The sequence below is a fragment of the Apus apus genome, chromosome 7 (assembly GCF_020740795.1).
Source record: "Apus apus isolate bApuApu2 chromosome 7, bApuApu2.pri.cur, whole genome shotgun sequence".
In the NCBI taxonomy this organism is placed as follows: domain Eukaryota; kingdom Metazoa; phylum Chordata; class Aves; order Apodiformes; family Apodidae; genus Apus; species Apus apus.
This window is the reverse complement of record NC_067288.1, coordinates 13,605,133-13,625,770: the sequence shown is the minus strand read 5'-3', so window position 1 is coordinate 13,625,770 and position 20,638 is coordinate 13,605,133. Positions and strand designations below refer to the sequence as shown.

Sequence of the window (20,638 nt, the reverse complement as noted above, 5' to 3'; positions counted from 1 at the left end):
CTTCACACTTGTGATCAGAGAAGAAAGTGGCAGAAGGCTCTTCATCAGAACTCAGTCAGAGTCAAAGCCTGAAGTGGGTTCTGGTTATAGTGTTGCTACTAGGATTGCTGCTGAGTATCAGAAAAGGAGCAAGGTAATTAATATCATGTACCACAGGCAGGGAAGAGCAGTCAGTCTAGTCTCCCCATGCTCTGGGGAGGGTGAACTTTCTCCTTACTCTGTAGCCACCAAGATCTGTCTGGGGACAGGGATTTGCCCCAGGAAGATTTCACCTGAGGAGAGGGGCTTTGCTATAGGGCAGTGCTGCAGTCCTCTCCTCTTCCTCCATTGTTTGCCATGTAGGATCAGATCTTTCAGTGTATCAGATGCCTATTCCTCACCCACACTTCTTGGGATGTATTTTTACTTTACTGATCCTACATAGGTGGCATCTTTTTTTTTTTTTTCTAGGAGTCTGGTAAGAAAGGATGAGGTTTGTAAGGCAAATAAGAACTGTAATCCTCCTGCAAACAGGGCATCTGAGTATTACCCATTACTGCATTGTGTCTTTAAGCTCTGAAATATTTTATGAGACTGTAGCATTCCTCAGATCTTTAAGAATAAAAAAGATTTAGCTGAGATCCCTTTCAAACATTAGCTTGGCAAATTCAGTTTGCAGGAGGGCAGGGTGGGATAATGGGGCTCTCCAGAGGTTGCTTTCATTTTCCCAAGTGCAATTGAGTAGGAGATTATAGTTTAATACAGTTTGTGCTCTGTGTGCACAGAGAAACTGAGGAGTAAATAAACACCTCTTTAAACTTATTTTAATAACACAAGGAAGAGGAGAGTGAAAAAAATGAAAAAAGGTGGTATTACATTCTAGGTTTCTATATTGAAATTCCTAGTGAATGGCTGTTCTCCCAACTGACTTCTACCAATATAGGATTTCACCCTGGGTTTATGTGGTACCTATACTCATGTTTACCTTTCAGGCTGTGGCATTATGAAGTATTGTGATAGATCTGGCTGTTAACTGTAATATACATTACACTTTCAAAATGCCTATGGTGAGATCGTGTGTCTTTGAATACCGACATTTACTGCTTTCTCAGAAAAAAGGAAATCACTGTAGGAGATAATAAAGCCCCTTGCCTCTAAGGGATCTCATCTCATTAGTGCTTGAATAGTTGGCTATTTTTCATTAAATTTGAAGAGAACCAGACCCTTAAGACAGTAAGTAGTGGATAATGATAATGACTTACATTATGTTTCTTATTTGCATTCTTGGTATTACTAAAATATAAAGTGAACTCTTCTCAGAACTGTAGTATTTTCTTTGCATTTCCTGTCTGTGTTGTTAGGGGTATCTAATTGAATGTTGTCTCCATGCCAAGCGTTTTAGATCTTTTAATATTAATATCAGTGTTTATGTAATTAATTATGAACAGTGGTGGGTAAAATTTAATGATAACTGTGATTTACTGACCTTTACTTCTTAAAATTTGCTCAGAGAGGGAAGTTGCTAAGCAGATGTCCATTTACCTATATTGGCACTCTACAGTATATAGAATTTTAGTTGCCCCTTGGTGCAAACTAGAGTAACAGGTGATAACTTTGTATTTATAACTTTAAAAGAGAATTTGAATTATAGTGTATTTTACAATAGTCTCTGGAGTGCACACTGGTTGTCAACTGGTTTACAATTCAAATCAAGATTTTCTGCATTCTGTTCTGCAATGTACTGGCTTTCGTACCCTGTTTATGTGGGGAAAAAAAATGCATCCAAGCAGAAAAATTTGCAACTAAGCCAAGGCACTATACAATAATTTAGAAATTATAAGAGTATTATATTTAATGTATTAATACATTAAATTATTAACGAAAATAATTAAATAAAATAATTTTAAAATGAGATTACTTCAAGTCTGCCTGCCTGTTATCTGTGAACACTTCTTTTGCAGGTGGTTTTTTGAAGTACTGGGATATCCCAAATCTTCAAAGGCCAACATCATCAATGGGGTGCTGATGACAGTCGTGTTCTTCGTGGTGAGGATTGCCGTCATGCCTGTGTATTACACCCATGTCATTTCTTCATTTGGAACAGAAGCTTTCCAGAGATTAGGATTTGCAGCCCAGAGCGCCTGGATTATCTCAAGTGTTGTCTTGGATGTTATGAATGTGATGTGGATGGTCAAAATTGCAAAAGGATGCTACAAAGTAATTTGTCTTATTGGACAGGAGGAAGCCAAAACTCACAGAAATGGAAAATCTGCCTAGAAATCATATGCATAAAATGAAATTTTTGCTATGAAAATCATTTAAGCTCACTGAAACAGTGCACATTTCTGCCATGGAATGCTCCTCTTAAGGAAACAAGGTATTACCTCTGTACTGACCTTGCTCTTTCCCTAGCCACACTGCCTGCACACCCAGGGCCACGCTTTATGGATCCTGTCTGGTGAGGAATAAAAGCAAAAGCTCACACAGGGAGTTCCACATCTCTGTTTTAAGCAGTTACAAGCTACTGGAATTCAAAAGGAGCAGACTGGTTACTTGCTTGTTGTCCACCAGTGTGTTGAAATTGTTTCACTCAGGTTTCTCAGATTGATGTGAATACTGACATCTCTCTTTTTTTAGAAAACAAAAAAAACTCCCCAAACTCCCGATAATGGTGCAATTTTCCTTGCACATTTCTATGCTTTCTTCTAGGAATAACAATCAAGATTTCATTCTTGACAACTTTATAAATTTTGCAAGTACAGCTAAAAATGTAGCTTTGATTCTGTGAAGTCTTTTACTGCTTTTTGTTCTGCCTTACAGGAATGCAAACCATTTTGGGAAATTTAGGAAATAATTTTATCTAAAATGCTGTATTATAAGACTTCAAAATTTCTTAAAAATTGTTAAAATTCTTTTCTTTTGATGGGAAGAATTCACTTTTGATGTGTTAGATTACATGCAAATAGTACATCATCTAAATTGCCCATGAATTTTGTTTTGTAAGTCAGTATGGTAAATGATGTGTGGAAACAGCATCATTCTTACTGGAGTGCTTTTTCCTTTGCTGCTACTACCTTTGAGAAGTGCTGCAACTGTCCTCAGAGTATTTTTAACCATTGGCTCTCTGGATGCAAATTCTAGTTATAAGGAGATAAAATTCTTCTCCTTGTGATGAGTAATACTTTTTTTCTTTTATCACACAAATGTCCCATTTGATATGAAGTCTTGAGGTTTTGTTGGTCACATTTTTCCATGTTAATGACATCAGAAGTTTGAGGTATTGACTAAAAACATTCTTAGATTAACAGTGCCAAACTTCTGTAAAGCTGGGTGGTAGTTCTGTAGAATGACAGTTAACTTCTATAGGTGCAACGTTTTTTATTTTTTAAACCACATATTTGTCAATAAGTACTCTGTTCCTTCTGCTAACTCAAAGGTTTGGAGGGCATCAGAGAGGAATCTTACCATCCAGGAATATTCTGGAATCTAATTTATAATACAATTTAAGGAAATTCTGATTTTTGTTTTATTTCTGAATGATTTTGAGAGTTTTATTTGTGTGTAGTTTGGTTTTGTTTTGCTTATTTTTAACCATATTTTAATTGAGGCTGACTAACTCTTTTTTTTTCCTTAGGTGGGTGGGTTTTTTGTTTGTTCTTTTTTTTGACATTACTTTTTATTTGTCATACCTTCTGGTAAGGCGTGTTTAAAAGTATCCATTTTCAGGCAGTACTTTAGTGCACATCCCAATCATTGTAGCACACTTTAAGCAATTTGGTTTTAAACAAAAAGAGAAAATACCCAATGTAACCCTCTAACAAAGCTGGGTGACATGAGCTCTTCCCTCTGTAATGGGAGGTGTGAATGCCCCAATACTGTGATCCTGGATGAGGGACGCAGCGTTCCCTTCTTCCAGGAATGGGACGTTTCTAAGACCCCAGAAGGCTGCAGAGGCTGAAAGGCCTCATATCCAAGGTGGCTGTGCTGAGTTTAGTTCCCCAGCAGAAATTATGTCAGGGACTATTGTTTGGGCTAGCATAATACACACTTTTATAAAGCCACATTTTTCTGTTCAACTGGGCAGGCTTTTTTCCAAAACCCTTTCCCAATCCTGCCTTGTTAAGTGAGATATCAAGGATTGTTAATACTTCTGTTGGTTTGGTTCTGTGCTTATTAATACTTCACAAGCTTGCAGACAAAAGATCCGTTTATACCTTGGGAAAGCTGGCAATTAATCTGTTTAGCTGTACGATTTGAGTGAGTGGAGTACTTTAATTGGGTACCAGTACATCCATACTCTTTGAGAGCTGATCCTGTGACCTGCTTTGCTGAAAGAGACATCCTCTCTTTCATACTAATTTGCAGAACCTGGTATATTTTAAAATAATTATTTCAGTGTATCTAATGCAAAATCTAGGCTATAAACAAAGGCTCTGTTTTTATCACCTTTATGATTCAAAGTTGTACATGAAATATTTTTTTCTTGCACTATTTAAGTCAGGGAATAATTTTGTAATAGCTAGTTCCTTTCTAAATTTTAAAATTGAGTAAATTGAAACACTTTGGGGAATATGTTTGAATGTAGAAGTCTGCTCTTTTTATTCAGGAAGTAGAATGGAAAAAAGTTGATAAGAAAGACAATTTGAGGTGAATTTGAGGTTGATAACTCATGAAAACTTTTAAAGATTCATCCCTTAGCGTAATCTTTAATATTTCAGCATTTTAAATTTTTTTTCAATAGAGAACATTCATTTTAATGGTCTACATCCAGACTCATGTCTGATGGGGAGGGAAAAAAGTAAGTCAAGCTATAATAAAGCTACATTAAAACTAGATTGAAATAAAACTAAACCAAACCCCTGCATTGCACTTTGGGCAACAATGCAAAATGGAAGGGCAGTGAGATAATTATTTTAAAGTATTACATATTTTGAATTGCAGAACAAAACTAGTGTAATTAAAACAATATTTTGCAATGTATTAGATTTAAATTGTGTAATTAAATTTTAAACCTATTAGTTATGTCCTCATGCATCAGCTAAGTATCAGAAGACAACTTTCTACTGAACAAATTATCAACACTTGTCTATTCAGCAAGAACTGTAGTAAACAGGCTGCAAAGTTGTGATGTACTAAATACCTTAGTATAGGGCACTTTTAAACTGCCATTTAAAGCTTATAATACAGCAAATTAGATAGCTGTGGCATCTGTTTTTGAATTGCACTTTATTAATTTAAAATCTGTGGTGGAATATGAATGCAGTTTAATGTTGCAAGCTTATTTCTTTGGTTTTTTTTTTTACAAAAAAAACCTTAATGCATGGTAAGTAGCATCATAATAAATGCTACCTTTGGAATGTAATACTGTCTTATTAGTGGCTTAAAACTTCTGGTTTTAAAAGATGCTTAAGTAGACTCCTCATATGTCACCAGGTGTCTTTGCCTTGTACATATCAAATGGAAGGAGTTAATCTTGTATAAAATGCTCAGTTGTGTTGTTTTTTGTTTTGTTGTTTTTTTGTTTTTGTTTTTTTCTTTTTACATTCTTCAGTACCAGGTGACACAAAATTAGCATGAGGATCATGGGAGAATTTATTGGTACCAGTAAGTCTGTATGTAGGAATGCAAGTTTCCCTTTTTTATGGCTTTAGTTTTTCATCAAAAGATGAGTAGATGCCACTTTCAGAACTACTACCTGGGCACAGTATGTCAAGTTTTGTTTTTATAATTGATTTGTGGATACAGCACTTACAGAGGGGATGTGTACTTCAAGTACTCCTTTTCTGGGTGAGTGTTCCAGTGGATTTCAATGAAGTCGAGAGCCTTACACTACAGAGATGCTTTATGGGTTATCCATGTGCATTCTTCAGTGGTAAGAATTCCATCTCTGAAGCCTACTCTACCTCTATAAATACATGCTATCTTGAATGAACTCAATAATTGAATAACTTAATTGCTTAAAAAATAGAATATTTTGAATAATGAAAAATATCCTATGCACAGGAAAATGAGGGGAGCTGATTTTTTATATAAATTCGTAACAATTCTAAATTTTGTATTGAAGATGAAATTAATAGCAGTGTCTGAAAGATAATTGCTTCCATCTTTACTTAGAAAATCATGGGAGAAGATTTCTCATAATGCAGAACTAACATTAAGCTAAGTGTGAAAGCTTACACAACTGAGCAAATGTGTTCAAGCAGGTTTAAAGAAGAGAGGTGGAGAAGACTTTGAGAACACAAATAGAGGTATTCAGATGTCTTCCTACTGCTGTGCTTGGGGCAACAGCAGACTGATACGTAGCAGAAAGGTTTAAGTATTTCTGTATCTGTTAATAGTGAAAAAAAAAATCAAACTATTCTTTAAAATGTTCAGGCTGTATAAAATGGGTTATCTGTTGTTGATTGCTGTATGAAGAGGACTTTTTCTTATGGTCTTGTGTGCATTTAAGTATATGTGGAGACAAGCTTTCAGCAAAAGATCATTTAATAGAGAAGTTTGTAAAATTGTTTATGGTGCTTCTGCTGAGCCATTCAGATGAAAATAAAGGGCTGCTTGACAATTACTCCAGCTTAGGATCTGTGCAGTGTTGGCTGCTGTTGAAAGCCACAATAATGCAAATAGAAGGCAACTGTAGTTTTCAGATGAAAAATAAATGCAAGTGTAGAAAACTTAAGATAGAATGGGCAGCCCTCTTGCATATTTGTAATGGCCTACTGTACAACATCATTATCTGGCTAGAAGGAATTTCATGAGGAAGGATCTGTTCCTGAGGGAGTTTCTCTATCTATGGAATATTTTTGACAGCTGGAAAAAGAACAGTACTTCATTGCTGAGATCCTGAGAGCAGTCAAATGGAAATAGTGATCAATATTTATGAACAATTACAAACCTGGGCAAAACCTCCTTGTTTGTCTTAGTATTTTCTGAAAGCAACTTGAAAGTTTGTGGGTTTTGTTGTTTATGGGTTTTTTTTTATTGGTTGGTTTTGTGTGGGTTTTTTTTGGAGAAGATGAAAGATGTACTGCTTGGGATATTTAGAGAACTGGGATTAAGCAACAAATCACACTTTTATCTTGTAACACTTGGTAAGGTTTCTTATCCACTACAAATCTCTACTAGCTACCTCCTTTGAAATTCTTGCTCTATTTATAATTGCCAAGCACTTTATAGCTCAGTAAAGAATGGAAGATAGCTATGAAGAATAAATGGTATTGTCTGGTATAAGAAATATTTTGGCAACATTTTCATTGTGTGATGTCCTGCACTGAGAGGGCATCTGATTATAACTTTGTATATAGTTTTTTAATCTAGTTGTAGTGTAAAGGAAATGTCTTTAAGAGATTGAATTATGAAGAGTTCAGCATGGCTTGGTATCAACCATATGATGATTCAGTGTGCTATTTATAACTTTCTACTTACTGAAATTGAAAATTTAAAAGCAAATAAAATATTCTGTAGTGTATCTTTATTTAAAATCTATGCGTGGGATGTCAAACATTGTACTTGTCTTGTGGGTAGGACATGCTGTTATGAGCCTAAAAATATTTAAATATGAGAAACTGCATCCAAGTGTTGCATGTAAATTGTCTTCTAAGTTTTTAAACTTTGGAATTTTAAAAAACTTGCTAGGTTTGAAAGCAACATTTAAAGATGAATACTAAGCTGTAATACAGAACATGTTTTGAATGCAATATTGGTTTTGTTTATTGTAACCGTATTCCAGTTTCACAAGAGAAATCCATCGTATGATGGGAGAAAAGGAAAAAAAGGGCTAGTCATGAGCTCGGCTATATAATTTGCACACTTAATATGCACACATGGAAATATCCTGAATTTGTTTCTAGCATGTATGTACCAAACAGTGTTTCCTTTAATATTGACAGATACCTGTATATGTGGAATAATTTAACATGTAAGCACAGCTAACCTGATATAAAACCAAATTAAAACATGATTGGGAGCAAATGAGTTACAAATTAGGCATAAGTAATGGAGCCTGTAATTAAAAAAAAGTTGCTATAATATTCTGTCTAAGAAGAAACTTTGTAAATATATCTACCTTATGTGCAGAGCAAGGCAGAAACTAAATTCTGCTAGGCTGATTTGTGGTAAATCTTGACAATCTGATTTGCAGTTAATACTAACATTGTCACAAAATGTCAGGATTGCATGGTTAAATTCAAATAGTAATGTGGCCTGACTAGTAGCAATCCTTATCATGGCACAAGGGTTTAAAAATGCAATATAACAATTTTGCAGAATTGTGATAAAAGTAATCAGTTGTAGTGAGGTGAATGATTAAGTTATTATGGGTTTAAATTTACTTTTTATTATTAAAAAAATCTGAATTACTTGTTTGCATTTCAGTGATATTGTAAAGCATTTTATATTTTGTTTGAACCATTTAGGAGCTTGCATTAAAAGATATTGGCTGATTATTTTTTTTCCCTTTGATATATGCAATAATGTCAATAAGCAATAAATTGCATGTTGTATGCAAGGTATCAATACTTCATAATAAAGGAAAGGAACACAGTTTCTTATTTCATGTATCTTATTTCTGTGTTAATATGGCAATAACTTAGGTATCTCTAATGGATACATCAGGAAAGGACAACATTTTTTAGGTTAATTTCAGAAAAAAACCTGCCTTATAAATGATATCTTGAAATTTCATGGTGTATGATTTTTTTAAAAGGAGGGACTGTGAAGTCTGGGCCAAACTGTTTTTCAGCTGGCTGGGCTTTTAAAGGCTGAAGTTTCGTGTAGGCCATCACTGGAGCCCGGAATGTAACTTTATAAATTTTGGTGTGTATTGAGGAAAAAAACTTATATTACACAGTATTGAAACGCCACATTTTTCAGGACATAGCTGGCCAGTTGTCTGAGGGCTCTAGGGATAAAGAGCTACTGGTGTCAGCATATTATGTGATGCAGGTACACAGCCCCTCACTGAATACTAAGATGGGCAGTTAGGTTCCTTAATATGGCAGTTCCTAGATTCTGGGAAGTATAGATTGTGTGGTAAAACTCAGAGGTTTACTCAAGAGGAGGTTGCTGCTCTTTAATATCATAACCCAATTGGCTTTACAAACACAGGAATTGCTCATCTTTGAGTTGTTTGGTTGGGTTTTTTTGTTTGTTTGTTTTTGTTTTTTTTTTTTCCTATTATGCGATGGTTAAGTTACTAGTAGAAAGCATAAAGCATTCCAGTGTTTTGTACTTTTTTTTCCTCTAGTCTTTTAAGGGGTATTTAGCTTTATTTGTAAATTTTATTCTTTGGGTAATAATTTTAGTGTAGAAAACTACTCATTAATTAGTTGGTCTGTTTGGAAATAACTGGGGATGTCTGGAAATGTTATTTGGGGTCAGATGCTATATAGATCAGATTTCTAACTGCTTGAGGAAGGACAGTGAGGGCTTGAGAGGCTTTCATGTTGGCACTGGGCAGCTTTTAGCACTGGGCAGCTTTTAGCACTGGATGCTGGAGAGGAAGAACTAGGCATGGCTGAGAACAAGGGATGCCTTTCAGTGAGCTGTTCTTAACCTGGCAAATCCAACAACTCTTGTGTGAAGTGTGAGAAACATACAACTCCCTAAGATGTGGGATATGTATTTTGTACATTCACTTCTTTGTCATGTTCTGGTACAAAGTTGCTCTTAATTTTCTTCCAAATTTTAACTTTTTTTTTATTACTCCTTGTTCTTGCTGAAAACTTTTCTGTACTTGTATTGGTGTAATAATTCTGCATTAGGGAGGTTGTGTGTGGTTTTTTTTTTTGGGGGGGGGGAGAGTGGGGTGTTTTTTGTTGTTTGTTTGTTTTCATTTAATCTTCACTTTGGATATCTGTAGTTTTTTAGATGGTGAACAACTTCTGTGAGCATCTTCTTATTCTGCTCTGCTTTTCTGAACTTTACAGTGTAATGTACCTAAGGGTAGATCGTGTGCTTTGTTCTTTGTAATTGAGGAAAAGGTATTTGCTACTTGGCTTATCTTCCAAAGGGTGAAAACTATTATCTGCACAATGACTAATAAGTAGTGCAATTGTTGCTGCTGCTGGAGGGTGATGGTGGAAAGCAGGGAGGCAGTGTACAGACATCAACAGCATCATGTACTTAGAGAGGAGGGTGTAGAACCAATTCCCAGTTTCAGAACATCAAAAAGAGAAAACGTGCTTTGCCTCAGAGTCATTCTGCCACTGACTTGAAATATTTGGAAGCAGAGATGTCAGTTTATCTATAGGAGATGTATTAAACTGCATTGTCAAGTACAGCGAGGATGAAAATGATTGTATCGTGTTTAGTGCTGCTTAGACAGTTGTTACTGTGAGTGCAGGAACAGTCTTGGAGATTTCAGCAAAGCCAAATAGGCCTAAAACTTCAAACAGTGATGTAGGCAACCGTGATGTTCTCTTAAGACACACAGTAGAGACTCAATTAACTGACGTGGTGCCACTTTCCTTAACTCCAGGTTCTCAGTAGGCTGTGCTAGTAATTCCTGCATGCAGAAAGGGCAGGGAACAATTTTCTCTTACATAATAAACATTGCAAAAGGGCAAAAGCTAATGAAAGGCTGGATACTTGATATTTCTTTATGCTTGTATTTTTATTTCATGTTCACACTGAATGGCAATCTCCGAATTAATAAGAAAGATCCTGTTTTGAAAGATGGTATGTGAACGTGTTCTCAAAAGCACTCAAGAGGAATGTATGGGGTTTTTTTTAAATTCAGGTAGTTACATAATTTGAAATAGTGTTAGAACAGTTTCAGTGTAGTTTAGAATTTTTCTTTATTAATTTTTCTGATCCTTTTCAAAACAAATGGGAATCACGAATTTCTTTCCTAACACCAAAATACATGCCCAGGGCGGAAGAAACCCCTCTTCCGGATTTGAGTTTGTGTTTTCGTCATCCCAGGTTAACGTGATCACGGGGCCACCCCAAGGCCCCAGTGCCGCGGGGCTCCCGCCGCTCCGCTGCCCGCCGGCACCGCGCCTGCTCGGGGACCCCGCCCCGCCTCCCTCGCTCCGCGGCCGCTGCCGCGCAGGCCGCGCTGTCCCCGCCCCTCCCGGCGGCGCGCGCTGGGCCGAGGTGCGGGAGGAGCCGGAGGCGGCGGCTGCGGGGCCGCGGGGCGGGGGGCGGGGCGGGCCGCGCTGGGCCGGGCCGGCGGGGCGCGGGGCGGGCCTGACCTTGCCTGCGAGGTCGGTCGCGGTGCGTGTGGCGGTGCGTGTGACGGTGCGGCGGCCTCGCGCGCGGCGGTACGTGAGGCGCGTCCTGCCCGCGGCGGGGTGCGGGTGTTGGGTGCCCGGTGCGGGGCTGCGGCCGGTTTTGGGGTGCGGGCAGGGCCTGCCCGCCGCTCGGCCTCGCCCTGCCGGTAGTGGTGTGAGCACAGCGGCCGGGCGCGGGGCGCGGCGGCCGGTGCGGCTGCCCCTGGCGGGGGGCGCCCGGAAGCTGCCCCGGCTCCCTCGCTGTCCGCCCTGGCCGGTGCTCGGGCTGCGGGTTCTCATGTAGGCAGAACGTTTATTACTTAATCTGGTGTTTTCCTTGATCTTTAAGTGTCCGCTACAGCAGCGTATCCGTACGTGTATTCAGCAGTGTAGTTTTGTGTTACGGGTATTTGCTTTTTGCCTTTAGAGATTTGATCTGAAAAGACCCTGTGGGTGGAAACCATGGGTTTGTCTGCATCCTCCCCGGCTGCCACGGGTCAGTCCCCGCACGCATCCAAGCAACATGAGACAGCGTCTCCACCTTCAGAGTGTCCCATGCATCAGGAAAAAAGAAGTGGTAATTATTTCCCAGACTTTAGTAAACTCTTTACCTGTAAAAAACATTGAAAAATATGTTGCTATAGAACATGTAGCTGGAGAAAGGCAAAAGAAGGGCAGCTCCAGATGAATGTCTGGAGAAGGAGGACATCAGCTCTTCTGTTGACACAATCAACACGTGTTGGATTAGCATTGCTGTGGAAATCTGAGCTGCAAACAGCTCAGTATAGGGGCCAGCATGGGATGGGGAATGAGCATTCAAGGGCTACGTAAGAATTCTAGACTTTAGCATGGTGATGAGTCCTAAAATAGGCAGAAAAGAGAATAATAGTTAAAACTTTTGCCAAGCTCAGAAGAAAAAGCGAAATACCAATTTATATTTAAATGAACTGTTCATTCAATGAACTGTTTTCTATTTCCTGCCATGTCTTAGGGTTAGTATTCTATAGCAAAATTTATACTGTTTTTCCTGTATTTCAGGTTGTCCAATGCACATGAAGGCTCCTGAGCACAGAACAGAGAACACAGACAATGTTCCCGCACATCAAGAAAGAGCATATGAATTTGTAGCCTGTCCGATGAGTTCTGGTGCTTCTCAAGTGAAAGATGACATAGATCCTAACAACATGGTAACTTTTGCTTATTTCAGATGTTTTCTTTGGTCTTCTTTCTTCAGTCTTGTTTCTTCTGAAATATGATCCCCAAAACGTAAATAGTGATACTGTTCAAGGTGGAAACTCTAGCAATTAACGTTATTTTAAAATTTTTAACACTGCTTGTTCTCATTTTGTATGCAAATATTTGTATAAAACCATGTTGGATCTTATTCTCTTTTTCAAATTCACATCTTTTTGGTGAAAGATGGCCTTTCAGTTTATAAATAACTTTTGCGGTCAATTTCTGTTAGTTACATGCACATTTTTTATGCTACATCAGTGGTTTCTAGGTTTCTGTGTAGTGGTATGGGTAAATTCTGATTCAGATCTCTCAAAAATTTCCTCTGATGTACAAAAAGCACTGCTGTTTTGAAAGTTGAATTTTCGGCACAGAGGGTTGTTAGTCTTAAGATGGCAAAGTTATGCAAAGAATTTTACTGTGAAAGCAAAAGGTAATTTTAGTGGGCTTGTATAGAGGCTGAACTTGGTGTTTGTATCAGCTTATTATTTATGCTTTGATTTTTTCAAACACTGTAACATAAAAATAATTCCTACTATAGTTTGTTGTTGATTGTCCTTGTTTTCTAGATGCCTCCTCCTAATCAACAGCCATCCCCAGATCAACCATTTCCACTGTCAACTGTTAGAGAAGAATCTTCCATTCCTAGAGCACATTCTGACAAGAAATGGGTCTACCCTTCAGAGCAAATGTTCTGGAATGCTATGCTAAGAAAAGGGTAACTACACTGTGAATTATCAGATGGAGTCTGTGAGTCTGAAATTCAGGAAGTAATATCATTAGTTACTAATCATCAGTATTATTTAAAAGTTTGTGGACTCTAAGCCACAATAATTAGCTCTTTTAAAAATTGCTATGCTTATAAACAGCTTTATTTTTAAGGGAAAGCTGATCTCAAAAGACCTGGTCTCTTCTAGAATTGCCACTAGCTTAGAACATTTTCTTAAATGTCAGTGCATAGGCATTGACAAATTTTGCATGATTGCCAGCTTTCAGACTCAATCAGCTTCATGGTAATCCTATAAATCAATGGTAAAAGTTCTGTGATTATGAGAACATGTAACTTGAATTTGCCAAGTTGATAAAAATGTGAAAACGGTATTTTCATTCTTTGCAAAAATTCAGTGTAGGCAACATTTAACTAAATCATAAACATATCCCCTGGCCTAAAAACGCTTCTGTGCTGCTGACACTCCTCATTGCTCTGTAATTATTTGTTTGTCCTTCTCAGACAGATAACTATAAAGGTAGTTACTATTAAAACAACAGTAATTCTTTGTTCTGTGCATCGATATTTTTCTTAAGACAATATGTCATAAGCAGTCAATATTGAACACAAAAGTTTTGTGTTCAAAACAAAACTACATGTGTCAATGTTTTCAGTGTTACCCTGTTGAAAAGGAAGCACGTGCAGAGTCATAGTGCAGGGTCAGAGAGATGAAAGGCAAAATTCACTGAATACAGAACTTCAGTGCCTTAGGAATGCAAGGGGGATTTCTGCTAGGCATGTTTGGAATATTGTGGATGTGGTGGTGTTTGCACACTCTGATAACTTGCTAATCCAGTTAAGCTGTTTATTTAACTAACTAGAATTTGTGTTTTTTTATGACTGTAACTTCTGTAAGATGAAGGGGTTCTTAAGATGCTTAAGCAGATGAACCAGTGATTTCCATACTTGCTTTGTGTCTTTGCATGAAATCTTAAATCTCTTGATTCAAAAGCCCATCAGGTAAACTGAGGAAGGTGGAGGTGTTATACTGTAATATAGTAGTATAGTATAGTAGTTCTAATGTATATGCTTGTAAACTGTTTTCAAATCCTTAATTTTTTGTAGGTGGAGATGGAAAGATGACGACATAACAAGTGAAGACATGACCAATATCATTAAGATTCACAACCAAAATAATGAGCAAGCTTGGAAGGAAATTTTGAAGTGGGAAGCTCTTCATGCTGTGTATGTACACGTGAAATGAAAAGCAGAACCTTTGGCTTGGCTCTTGCTTTTGTAATGGTTTAAAAATAGAATGTCTCTAGAGTGTGCAGAAATATTCTGGTGCTGGTATGCCCCAAAAGTTATCATCCTGTAGGAGTCTGCATTTTCATTAATAGGGAGGAAGATTATCCAGATCTTGACTAGAACTGAACAGTTACTATGTTGATAAAACTGATGAGTATTTTGATGGTATGTGTTTAATGTGGATTTGGGGAAATTAATTTCTTATTCTGTCTAGTTGGGAATAATTGAATTGAAATCTTGATGTTATGAAAAAGGTACAAGATGTAAGCTTACACTAAAGTGGCTGGTACAAAACAAGTTGTTACTTTTTAGGTAAGTATAGTCCCTGTTCCTAGAAGAGACTGACTAAGCATCCTGTATGTAGAAATTCTCTGAAATTCTGTGACCTTTGTTACACAGTAGTTTGGATTACAGTTTTCTGTTCTTTATTAATCTGTGGATCAGATTTTCTGAGAACTGCTCTGTTGATAAATCAGAGCAATGGTGTGGAGCATATCAAAGGTACTTTATCATACCAGCAGTTAGTGCTGTCAGAAACTAGGGGACTTTTCAAGCCTTTTAAAAAAACAAAGCTGGTTTAGATCACTAGTAATTTATTTCTTCTGTTGCTCTTTCTCCTATCTGGCTTCTCTGTTACTAGAACAAGTTACCATAGTTGCTTCAAAACTGAAAATAAGACTGTTTTAAAAGGTAATAACTACTTTCCTTTTTAATTGTGTGGGCAGGGAGTGCCCATGTGGACCATCACTGATGCGGTTTGGAGGCAAAGCAAAGGAGTATTCACCAAGAGCCAGAATACGTTCATGGATGGGGTACGTGAGCAGGAAAGAAGGTCTTCCAGTGAGATGGGAGGGTAGGGAGACATGTCTGAAAACATGGTGTAGAATTAATTTTAAGATGTTTCAGAACTGAAATTGCAAGTTATAAATACCAGAAGGTAGAAGTACTAGTGGGGATCTTATGTCAGGATCTGGATAAAGAAACCTTCAATAGGATTTTTGCTCCCTCTCCCAGTTTCATAATACCCATTAAAATACCTACATGGTCTATTGTCTGTCTTTCCAGGTACGAACTTCCCTTTGACAGGCACGATTGGATTGTTGACCGATGCGGTAAAGAAGTGCGGTATGTTATTGATTACTACGATGGTGGAGCAGTAGATAAGAACTACCAGTTCACTGTCCTGGATGTTCGCCCTGCGTTTGACTCTCTGTCAGCTGTGTGGGACAGAATGAAGGTAGCCTGGTGGCGGTGGACTTCATAGCTGCTCCTGTGGTGTGCAGTCAAAAAGTAAACCGCTTTCCTTCTAGACTAAGGATAAGTGTATACTAGGACTTGGAAGTTCACTGCAACTGTCATTATTTTCATCATCACCACTGTTCTTTGGCGTTGGGGAATGGGGAAATCTGTTTTTCAGTACATCGATGCTTTATGTTTTTTTGAATTAAATAATAAAGTTACAGTAGCAAAAAAACGTATCGTAATTTTCTTAAGAGATGGGAAATATTTTCTTACTTTGCACAGATCCCACGTGAGCTCGCTGCCTTTTCATTTAATGACTCCAGAGCTGCACCAAATACATGAGGTTTCTGATTCTGACTGGAGTTTTGAGTATTATTTAAATAGTGTAAACTGGAAATTAAAAAAATTCAGATAGTTACAGTGTTTGAATACGTAGATGACGAATAAAGCATAAAATATCTGGACTGTTTCAAAATGCATGTTTTATTAACTATAAAACCATGTATTTGTTTTCAGATGGGCACTTTTATTTGTTCAAATACATGCTTCCTCAGAAAACTAGTCAAGTTTATTCAGTTAAAGGAAGTATAGTGTAATATGAGTATTTTAAAAGGTATGTTAAGTTGAAAATACAGACACTATACTCATGTCTTAATCTGCAATTTATCTTTGAACAGAAGAATATCAGTTAGAAGCAGGATATTAGTGTCAGTTACTTGTAAAACGAAGTTTCTAAAAGGAGATGAAATTGATACTTATCAGCTATTTATTTGTGTATTTAAAAGGTTTGTTTTCAGATGTAAGGATACTGTATCCTTTTAGTATTCTTATGGCTTTTACTTTGTCTTGTTTCATGCATTTAGGACAGATGTAAGCCTTATTTAAAGAAACTCGTGCAATGCATCTTTACTTTGGATCTTAGCCTTATCGGCTGTATCATGGTGTGTTTTTTAATACAACAGGGAATCACACAAGGGTGTATGACTATGCAGTCATACACATTTCTGCATAATTGTGAGTGTGAGGCATATTGCAAATGTGTGTATAATTTGGCTAAAAGGGTATCAAAAGTGCCAAGTAACAAGGTTGATTGGAGTGTTTCCTGAGAGTGATGTATGTTAATGCTGTGTGGCTTAAAGATTTGATTAATGTTTGTGTCTAATAAGGGAAGCTACATTATTTTTTTCGTCTTCCACTGTAATAGCTTTAAATTTGCATGGCTTGGTAAATTGCAGGTGCCACATAACCCTAAATTTAAATTACTCTTCCCTTTCAGCATATATTACTCTTGAGAATGAGTCCTCCATGCAGAACACTAGGGAACGGAAGAAGTAAGAGAGTATTATGTTGCAGCTTCTAAAATGGAGAAGCTTCCTTAATGAAACTTCACAACCTTAACTGGGAGCCAGCTGTACATTCATTTTCCAAAAGTGGTTGAACTGACATTGGAAGCTTTTTTTGTAACTTTTCCTGAGGGAAAGCCCTTCAGTGTTTCAGTAAACTAACTTCCCATTTAGGAAAAAATTATTTTGGGAAGTTTTTGTAATCTAAGATACTAGTGGAGATGAATGGTTCCCACTACAGAGGCAGCTGTCCTGCATGGTAGGAATAAATATTACCCAGAAGTCAAAAATCCTAAGATAAAACCATGCTCTTACCCTTACGCACTTTCCTCATTAATTTTTCATCTTTGCAGTGATTCATATATATAAATGAAAAATAGTTAAAAAAATAATCTCCATTGAAGTATGCAATGTATATATGGGATCATGAGAGGTGTGTGAGCTTGTATGAAGCATATCTGACAATGAAAGCTCTTCTCTGTTGGAGCAGTAAAGACTGAGGCTTACTGCTTTTTCGGGGTGGTGTTTTTTGGTTTTTGTTTGGTTGGTTTATGAATACATTTGGTAATGATAGACAGAAAATTCTGTATTTTGCACAAGAAATATGGAAAAGGTACAGCAATGTTGGGAGTGCTTCAGAAGCTTCAAAAGAATGAGTTTGCTTTGTTGATTTTGGAAGTGTAATCTTGAGCACATTATGGAATTTGTAATTGCTGCTAAATCCAGCGAACGGTGTTACGTGCCACTTCAGGAGTTTACTGTCTTCTGTTGTGTTCCATCTCACACAGATTCAGAATTGTTCTTTTCTGTGCTACAGTTAATGAAATGTTCTACTTTGTTCTAAAACAAAAAGGAGAATGAAATAAATATACTTTTGTTAACTTTGGTACTTGTTGATCGTATTTTTTGCTGTAAGAATTATTAAGATGAGCTCTTGCACATGTCATAAGAGATTACAATCTGTTATAACTAATCACATCCTTGAATACATACTGCTCATTTATTTAGGTGAACACAGAACCAAAAAAACAACGACTAAATTCAAGTGTGCGCCAACCAAACCAGCACCAAATGACAACAAATACATTTATCTGGAGTCTGGCTAATTTCTGAAGAGAGGAATGCAAGAATTTTTAAATAATCCTTGAAGTGTAAATTAAAGTAAATAATTTCTGCAAGTAAACGTGGAGTGTTCTCTTCTAGGTTTGGATTACTTTCTGCATGATGTTGGCAGTTGACTATTTCTCAGAAGATGGGTGTCAGAATGATAAAAAAATTCTCATGTAAACTTGAAAAACTTTTTAAAATTCATGTTTTTTACCCTTTGGGAGGATGCTTTGACTGCAAAACTACTGTTTAGGCTAGATTGAAGGTGAGTGTGTGTATATGTATAAATAAATAAACTTATGTCCTTTCTTTTTAAGTATAGAAAGGTACAGAGAGTCCATGGAGCTCAGAAGTGTAGTATCCTGATCAGGCCCTTTCAGGGAATTCTGCAGCAGCATCAGGTTCCCAGTCAGGCTGAAAGAGAAGTTGGGAACCTGTCTCAAACCAAATTAATGTTGTGGCACATGCAGAAGGAGAACATGGGCACTCACTAAAGCAGGGCCACTTTTTAAATCAGTTGTGTATTTAGGTCTGTAAAGTTCACCTATGTTCTGGTTTACCATGTCAAAGCTCTTCTTAATCTATTGTGTTTTGACTCTTGCAGTTACAACAAGTTAAAAGAGCTCCCTCCTGGTCTGCACCTGGAGATGCTTTCTTCAAGGACATTGTGGTGGTCAGAAACTGTGAGCCCAGTGACTGATGGAAAAGGACTCCAGCCTAACATTCCAACTATAACCAGGTCTTAGGTAGTATGTAAGTCAAGAGTGATACTGATCTTTATTACCTGGAGCAGGAGACCATTTGCCTTCCAGTGTCTGGTTTTGCCTCCTGTTGCTGTATGGCTTCAAGTGAGCAGTGACTACCCTGCAGTTAGGGTGCCTGGCACCAAGCTGATAGCCTAGAAGGGCACCTGTTGCTGTGCCTACAACACCCTCCCTGCTCAGTAACCTTGGCCCAGCTCTCTGCTCCTCTGCAGTGTGTCACGTTGATATCTGGCCAAGTCCTCTGTAACTGGGGAGTAATTCACAGACTTGTCCTTCTGGGATGCCTGGAGTTCCTGGCTATGTTGAGTCATGACATTTTGCCTTTGTCTTGTACTAGCAGGCACTTTGAAATGGGGAGCTGTAGCTCTTCTGTCACGCTTTATTTATTCATTTCTTTCCCTCTCCCCTGGAAACAATTTTGGTCCTCCCTTTCCTATTATGCCAGTGGTCCTAGCTTCAATCTCTGTAAGAATTTTTCACCTAAGCCCTAGAATTTCTGCTTTACTTTGCTGTAGAAGAAAGAGACTGTGTTGCTGCTAAGAAGATATTTGTGTCCATTATTGATTATTGCTATTTTTTTACTGCCAAAGCAAAATGTTCTGGATTACCATTTTTTAATTATGCTGTGAAAGAGATATACTAGTTTCATGTGAAACAGGAAAATGATGCTAATGTTTATATAATATATTTATTACCAGGACTTTAATATACTCTCTAAATAATATCTGAAGTCTAAAATATGATGATGAATATTTTCTGCCTCTGAAAGGTGTGATAGTGGCAAAGGAACTCTTGGTGCTCGGTTAACAATCATAAATAGTCTGTCATCTTCTGCAGTCCCATTTTATTCGTTCAGTTCTTGTGTCAAAGTGTGGGGGAATAATAACTAATGTGCCAAAGCTCAAAAGATGTAGGCACAGATGCTAAGGTTTCTGTAGCTCAGCAGCTAAAAATGAAGGGAATTGGTAAACTAAGGAGCACTGCCTAATTTATGGGCTCTTACTGTTTGTTTTCTTTACAGAAAGTAGAAATGCCCCTCCCTTTCAAAAGCACTGCTCCTTTACTTATTAAAGAGATCTGCCCCCGATGTTTACTACATTAAATTACACTTTAATCCTTTGTCTATCTTTGCTTAAACCTGGAGAAAAATCCACGTAGTAAGGTTCCGCAAGCAGATGTACTTGATGTGGAAGCTGAATTTACTTTGAGGATAGAGTATGATGCTCTTAATGCTAGCTGTGCCTGTGTCATCAGTATCACCACCTTCCCACAAGTATCTTTATGTATGTTCTTTTTAAAAACACAGCATTGCTAGGGCTTTACAAATTTTTAGCACACAACTTCATGCATTTTTACTGTCACTGAAAGAAGATGTGCTTTTATTTATTTATTATTTTATCTTACTTTGTACAAGGTAAATTGCAGGCAAAGATCCATATGCAGTGAATCAAGTATTGATTATCTCAACAACATTAGTAATAACAGGAACCTACGGTGATACTGGATACGTCATTTTGTAAAAAGCATAATTTTTAGTTTGCTTTGAGATGTTTAATCACTTATATGTGCACCTCCTTCAAGAAAAAAATGCCTTGCCAAATTCCTAGATAAATAGTTTTATGAATATGACAGTTACATCTCTTTGGTCTTACTACTTGTACATTAGACTGTAGAAACTTGTGGGCAGAGTTCTAGTCTTCACTGCAAACTTGAATGTGTGGCCTTGAGCCTATGAGAAATGGT

General features: G+C 37.4%; 2 protein-coding genes across 8 annotated transcripts in view; both read left to right on the top strand.

Annotated features, from left to right (window-relative positions):
- Positions 1 to 8,517, top strand: part of TLCD4 (TLC domain containing 4) — a 41,415-nt gene extending 32,898 nt beyond the window's left edge. For all 6 annotated transcript variants that reach the window (XM_051624938.1, XM_051624934.1, XM_051624936.1 and 3 more), the window contains one exon: positions 1,941 to 8,517. In XM_051624938.1, coding sequence (XP_051480898.1) covers positions 1,941 to 2,256 — 316 coding nt within the window. In that variant the 3' untranslated portion in view covers positions 2,257 to 8,517. The remainder of the gene's footprint in view (positions 1 to 1,940) is intronic.
- Positions 8,518 to 11,020: 2,503 nt separating this feature from the next.
- On the top strand, positions 11,021 to 17,905 carry LOC127387262 (holocytochrome c-type synthase). 2 transcript variants are annotated; one of them, XM_051625400.1, is made up of 7 exons: positions 11,021 to 11,073; positions 11,617 to 11,766; positions 12,228 to 12,376; positions 12,992 to 13,140; positions 14,257 to 14,376; positions 15,165 to 15,251; positions 15,505 to 17,905. In XM_051625400.1, exons 2-7 carry the CDS (start codon positions 11,652 to 11,654, stop codon positions 15,701 to 15,703), a joined length of 819 nt encoding a protein of 272 aa, XP_051481360.1. In that variant the 5' UTR covers positions 11,021 to 11,073; positions 11,617 to 11,651; the 3' UTR covers positions 15,704 to 17,905. The 2 variants fall into 2 exon arrangements, with proteins under 2 accessions (XP_051481360.1, XP_051481358.1); XM_051625398.1 differs by lacking the exon at positions 11,021 to 11,073 and adding an exon at positions 11,135 to 11,240.
- The last annotated feature ends 2,733 nt before the right edge of the window (positions 17,906 to 20,638 follow it).